The sequence below is a fragment of the Sorghum bicolor genome, chromosome 6 (assembly GCF_000003195.3).
Source record: "Sorghum bicolor cultivar BTx623 chromosome 6, Sorghum_bicolor_NCBIv3, whole genome shotgun sequence".
Classification (NCBI taxonomy): domain Eukaryota; kingdom Viridiplantae; phylum Streptophyta; class Magnoliopsida; order Poales; family Poaceae; genus Sorghum; species Sorghum bicolor.
In genome coordinates, this window is record NC_012875.2 from 54,328,145 (window position 1) to 54,334,695 (window position 6,551).

Sequence of the window (6,551 nt, forward strand, 5' to 3'; positions counted from 1 at the left end):
CTTATAGCACCAACCTACAGAATTGGTAGTTAACATAGAGAAATATTTTTCAACAATAATATAAGAAAAAATGATCAATTACCTACAAATCTTTAGGAACTAGTTTTCTATACTTGTGTGTTGGTCTCCAAGTACCAATCATCTTAAACTTTTTATTAATTCATGGCACTATGATAGTTTGGCACTTGATGGCACAGACTGTACCAGCCCCCTCCCCTCATCGACATTTTGTGGACTCAAGATTTTTTTTGTCTGTCTAGAGAAGACAGTGACTTGGTGAGTTGGATTAGGATGGGGTAATCAAACAATGTAAATGAAACCACATAGCAATTCTAAAAGTCAGCATAGACCTTGGTTGAAGACTTCACTGAGAAAAGTCGGTATAGAGTATTGAATATTGATTACCTAATGAACTATAGTTTTGGGGCCCATATCATCACAAGCTAACGTTTGAGGCTCCTACTTTAGAGCCAACATTTGAGATCTACCATCCGCGTGCACCTCACCCCTTTAGATCATCATCCTTTGGTTGCCAACAACCACCCTCATTCCTCTTGTCCGTACTCAATTACTCATGGCCTAGTAGGACGTGCCTCCACACCCATCCTTGCTAGTGAGTGTGCCTCCTCCCAAGTCAGCACTACGAGCCGTGGCCCTCCATCCTCACATTGAAGCATCCCACCTACATGGAATAATGTCTATGAGGTACATATCTTTGCCTAACATCAGTAGGTCTTTGTGGAGTAGAAGTGGATAAAGCGAGAAACAAGAGATGGGCGACAATAATAAGGCACATAGGTAGGGCCACACAAACATGGGATGCTGTGCTAGCGGCTCTTGTCTCTCACCAACTTAAGCAAAGTTAGGCCCCGTTTGGCACAATTATGTTTCATTGGTAGAGCAACTGCTTTTGGCTCCACTAGTGTTGTTGACGTTGTTTTGGTAAAACATTTGGCTAAATGACTTCTTATGGTAGTGAAAATGATGAGATGTCCATAAAAGCAACTCTAGCAGGAGCCCTCAAATTAGAGTCCCTAATTTTGATTTGAAGGCTCCCGTACAAATGCATGGCACCGACAGTTTGCCCTGCTTCGTAGGCATTGGCCTACAAGACAACGATGTTAGCCACCTTTGTAGGGCTGTGACTCTGTGAGGTATGTGCATGCTTATAGTAGGTGCGGAGCAGAGGTGACACTTTGGAACATGGTGTCACATGTCTGGAATGGAACAATGGGGAGGGACATCGGTGGAGGGTAGGGATGGACACCGTCGCCGCAAATTCGCAACGAGAAGTAGCAAACAGGAGGGAGAAGGGCGCGCGGGAAGGGAGAAGGAAGGACAAAACTTACCAAATATTTACAAGGAAAAGGGTGTGGGCGGGAGAAAGCAGGGTGTCGACAGAAAGGAGAAAATAGAGCACACCAAAGATGTGTAAAACTATATAAGGGATTAGGGCTGGGTCACAGATTTGAGAGCCTCCGTAATTTAGGGGCTTGATTAGGGACTTTGTTGGAGTTGTGATTTTTTGCTTAGACATTTAAAGTTTGGTTAGGGTTTGTTGGGAACCATAGTAGAGTTGCTGAAATACCCTCAAATACCCTTTCTCTCTTTTTTTGTTACCATTTTCTTCCAGTATTTATTGCCTTCTTCTCTCAATTTTTTGATTATGATTTTCCTCTTTTTGTCACCCACCTCATTCCACTACCCTCCTTCATTCATTCTATCTTCACCCTCCTCGTGCCAATGCACCACCTTCACCTTGTTGCCCACGTTGTCGCCCGTCTCCACATCTCCTTATGCAGGCGCAACACCTCCGCCGCTCCTTGTCGTGGCCTTACCTATGGAGGACGTTAAGGTACGTTTGGTCGCGCCCTTAGGGGAGCGCACGACCTTCGTCTACCTCCCGCACGTGCTCTTCCTTCCCGACCCACGCCTACTTCGCCGTCATCGGCTGCCTTGCCGTCGACCGCACTGCCCCGTACTTCACTGTCGAGCACCTCCCGCTCCTCCTCGACCTTGTCCTTCACGTCGTGCTCACCCCCACCGTAGGCGCTAGGGTTAGTCAAATCTTCGATGAACCCTAGCGCCTCGACAACCACTTCTCCCCCTCCCCCTTTGTCTATGGCACCCCTGCCCTCCCTGGCCTGGCTGCCAATGTCGCTTCTAGGGCCCCTAAGACACCCAACCTCTTTTCTCACCAACTGGCTATCCTGCCTCTCCCGATCGTGCCCTTCTATACCCACTGGAGTTGGGAAGGAGAGGGGGAGAAGCTCGCTGGCGTGGGTGGGGGCACGGGCGTGGGGAGGAGCTCACTGAGGGAGGATGAGGAGGCCTACCTCGCCAGCGTTGAAGATGACAAATCGCTAAAACCCACCGCTGCCTTCGTCGAAGAAGACGGCTCGCTAGAACCCTAGCTGCGTCGTCTTCTTCAACTCCTTTAGGTCGCAGGTGCGGTCTTCTTTCCATCTTTGGTGGAGCATGGGAGCATGAGGGAGAGGGAGAGGGAGGAAGAGGGGTTGTGAGCGTGACAATCACATGTTAACTTTTCCGCTTACCTACGCCACCAATGTCCGCATCAACGCGATCAAGGCAAATCTGACCGTGGTTGTGCTTGGGTCCAGCAGAGGGAGGGAGTTGCCGCTCTCGTCTCATAGCTAGAAATCCGGAGATGAACCTTGCGTTGGCCTTTGATTGAAGAAGTAGCCGTGGAGCTGCTGATGTCCTCGTTTCCTTGTTTTTCCTTTCTACATGGCTCCATTATAGATAGATTAGAGCCTGCTTCTCCTCTCTCTCCCTCTTTTTTACAGCTCATAATACTTGTTTTACAGAGGTAACGGCTTGTCGCGGCGCCTGCTCGAAGTCTAACACACCAAATCGAAACCGACGATCGCAAGCCCATCTCAGCGCTCGCGCGTGCAGCCGCGGCTGATCGGCGGGCTCACCGCTCCTCCGAACTCCACCACGGGATATTGGTCGCGCTTCGTCCGTTCGCCGGTTCCGAGGACAGCCAGCCGCGGCCCGCGGGTGGTCCCCGTCCCCGCAGTGACCCCTCCATTACTCCCCCGCCCTGCCCCGACCCGGCCTCAAAAGACGACAACCGCTTCCCGTGCGCGGCTGCCCCCGCGCGGCGAGAATCCCCACACGCCCCGCGCCCCAGCCCCACCCCACAGCCACAGGGGAGGCCAGGCCAATATGGCCGCTTCCTCCAGATCCAGGCCGCTCTCCAAGCTCTCTTCCCCTTCCCACCTCGTTCCCCTCGACCTCTCCACATCCTGGTGCTGCACGCCCCACGGTCTCGGCGGCCACGCCCCAGCCCTATCCTCCTCCTCCTCCCCGGCCCGCGCCGCCGCGCACCCCATGGAGCCCCCGCCCGCCAGCTCCTCCGCGACCTCCTCCTACGCCACTCCGCCGCAGCCTTCCTACGCGCCGTCCTCCTACCCCTCCAGCTACACCAAGTTCAACTCCGCGCTCAACGCGGGGCTGCTCAACCCCATGTCCCCGCCGCCGCTGCCGCTCGACAAGACGCGCTCCAGCCCCACCCTCTTCGACATGATGGCCAACGAGCAGGACTACCACCCCCGCTCCGCCGCCGCCGCCGCCGGCGTCCACTCCATCCCCGCCCCGCCGCACCAGCCGCACCACCAGCTCCAGCCCGTGCGCTCCATGGACAGGCAGATGCTGCTCCAGGACCGCATCGCCGACCTCATCGGCAGCTGTAGCCCCGGGAACCAGTTCAACGACGCCGACTCCTCCGACGTCCGCCTCACCCTCAGCTCCAAGGACGGCCTCTCCGTCACGCTCTGCGTCCACCGCCACATACTCGTCGCGCACAGCAGGTTCTTCGCCGCGAAGCTCTCCGACCGCTGGTCCAAGCAGCAGCGGACGCTGCCGCACATCGTCGAGATCTCCGACTGCGACGACGTCGAGGTCTACGCCGAGACGCTGCGCCTCATGTACTGCAAGGATCTCCGCCGGAGGCTCATGCGGGAGGATGTCAACAAGGTCCTCGGCATTCTGAAGGTATCATCAGGGCCTTCTCTGCCGGAACGAGTTTCCATTTTGGCACACTGATTTATTTTTCTCTGTTCATTCTCCCAGGTGTCCGCAGCCATTGTATTCGATGCCGGGGTGCTGTCTTGCTTGGAGTACTTGGAGGCTGCGCCTTGGGCTGAGGACGATGATGAGAAGGTGGCTGCATTGTTGACGCAGCTGCACCTTGAGAACTCAGGGGCTGGGGAGGTGCTTAAGAGGGTGTCACTGGAATTGGCCCCTTCGGTAGTGGTTGAAGAGGCAGAGGTAGGAGGCAGTTGCAACACTGGCAATTCCAGTGGTGGCGAGGAGGTGTTACTGAGGCTCCTGCAGGTTGTCCTGGAAGGGAAGGACGAAAAGGCAAGGAGGGAGATGAAGGGGCTAGTGTCCAAAATGCTCAGGGAGAACAGCACATCCCGTGGCGGAGCAATTGGTGGCGATCTACGCAAGGAGTCGCTCTACTCAGCGTGCAATGGGTGCTTGTCCTTGCTGTGTGAGCAATTTGTGAGGGCTTCAGAGGGTGATCACTCAGAGGTTGCACAGATTGCTAGGCAGGCTGACAACCTACATTGGATGCTTGACATCCTTGTTGAGCGCCAGATCGCAGAGGAGTTCTTGAGGACATGGGCAATGCAGACTGAGTTAGCGGCAATGCATCGTAAAGTGCCAGCAATACACCGCTACGAAGTGAGCCGAGTGACGGCAAGACTCTTTGTTGGGGTTGGCAAGGGGCAGATCTTGGTGTCCAAGGAGGCCCGCTGCCAGCTCTTGAGCACCTGGCTAGAGCCCTTCTATGAGGACTTTGGATGGATGCGGCGGGCATGCAAGGGGCTTGATCGGCATTTGATCGAGGATGGGCTGGCAAACACAATCCTGACACTGCCTCTTGCAACTCAGCAGGAGATTCTTCTGGCATGGTTTAATCGCTTCCTCAACTCTGGGGAGGATTGCCCAAACATTCAGAGAGGGTTTGAGGTGTGGTGGCGGCGTGCCTTCTGGAAAAGGAACTCTGAACCAGAACTGCCATCCCGTTTGAGGATTACTGCAATCTGTGAGAACTCTTGATGATGATGATGATGATCCATATTTGACATGGAATGTGGTGGATGTTGTGATATAAATATTGATTTTATGTGATGTAGTAGTGCCTAACTGTTTCTCAGTTTTTTTTTTGGTATGCTTGTTTAGGCAGTTAGTCAATTACACATGTTATCATGATCCTGTTTTAACGCAATGTATACCAGATCCAGTGTATTGCTATGCCGCAACCATTTTGATTCGAAGTGAAGTAGAGTGACTATTTGTGGTTTGCCATATACCATAAGCAAACAATGGAAAGATTCAAACACTTCAGGGTGTGGAAATGGTTCTCCCTGAAAAGGATAAGTTTGAGACCATTTATGCCTTTCTGTTCCTGTTTTGTTGTTTCGTCTCATAATGTGATTTGGTTGGGTTGGGTGGTTTCTGACATCTGATTGCTTACATGTGTTCAGTTTGTTGACTAGTTTGCGTGAGCTTGGCTTCTAGGAGTACTTACATTGTTTATTTAATTGCTATAGCCCAGTGGCCATGGTTCACTCATGCCCTTTTGGCCTCTTCATTGCCTCCTTATCTAATCACTAACCAAGCTGGCATCTCATGTGAGAATGTTGCTGTGCCAAATCCCAAATTGAATCCGGTGGATGTTTGCTGCGGCGCATTGTAAGAGTATATCCTGTCCCAATTAGCTTGATTTGTTGTACTTTGTCAAGTTGGTGGTAGACCGGTGGTTGAGCCGCTACGCTTTTCAGCATGCACGCGAAAGAACCAGATGATATTGTTAATTGTTTGCTGGCCTGTAGGTGCTCCTGAGCTTACTATAATGCCTTTCGGCCAAACCAATTGAATATAACTGTTTCTATAACACATGTTGCTGTCGAAGTCGTTAGCAATCAAACCTCTTTGGTTCTGTATGCTCCACTCTTTCAGTATTTTTGCTGTGTTTCAGTCCATTGTTGAGTATTCTTAAGATTTCAGTCACCTTTTCCACTAGAATTGAATTGATAATTATATTCCTGGAACCATTATCCCTGTTGTTCTTTTGGACAAAAGGACATCAAAAGGTTAACCATCAGCTACTAATACGTATAGCTGAAAGTTGTTGCCAACTACTCTACTCTAGTCTACTCTGTACCCTGTAGCTTTTTGTTGAGGTGCATCCCTGCAATAGTGCAATCAGCTTTGATGTCATACCATCAGCCATAACTGCTACGTATTACATCTTTGCTGGTTCTCTTGCCGGGAGTTAAATAGCTTAGCAGCATTGAAGGTACATCTACCTTCTCTGGCAGGAAGGTACGCTTGCTTTGTGAAGTGTACATGTATAATTCCATTGCCACTTTACTCGAAAGTTTGGAGTAAGTAGGGTTCCAACACAAACACATTTTACATACAGACTTTGTTTTGAATTTCAATGTAGGCCAAAAACACCGCCTGTAGTTTTTTGAGTCTGGAAAGAAGCAGCAGAGCTTGCAGATTTCAGT

The 6,551-nt window shown here is 51.2% G+C and overlaps 1 protein-coding gene across 1 annotated transcript; it reads left to right on the plus strand.

The window, feature by feature from the left end:
• On the plus strand, positions 3,123 to 5,439 carry LOC8057675 (BTB/POZ domain-containing protein At1g63850). The gene is made up of 2 exons (XM_002446936.2): positions 3,123 to 4,020; positions 4,099 to 5,439. The coding sequence occupies exons 1-2, from the start codon at positions 3,193 to 3,195 to the stop codon at positions 5,092 to 5,094; spliced, it is 1,824 nt and encodes a 607-aa protein (XP_002446981.2). The 5' UTR covers positions 3,123 to 3,192; the 3' UTR covers positions 5,095 to 5,439.

What these genes read in the sequence shown, in the direction of transcription:
- LOC8057675 (XM_002446936.2), top strand. Translation starts at nt 3,193, where the DNA reads ATGGCCGCTTCCTCCAGATCCAGGCCGCTCTCCAAGCTCTCTTCCCCT. An exon ending in AGGTCCTCGGCATTCTGAAG is followed by an intron (nt 4,021 to 4,098) that starts GTATCATCAGGG and finishes TCATTCTCCCAG; the next exon opens with GTGTCCGCAGCCATTGTATT.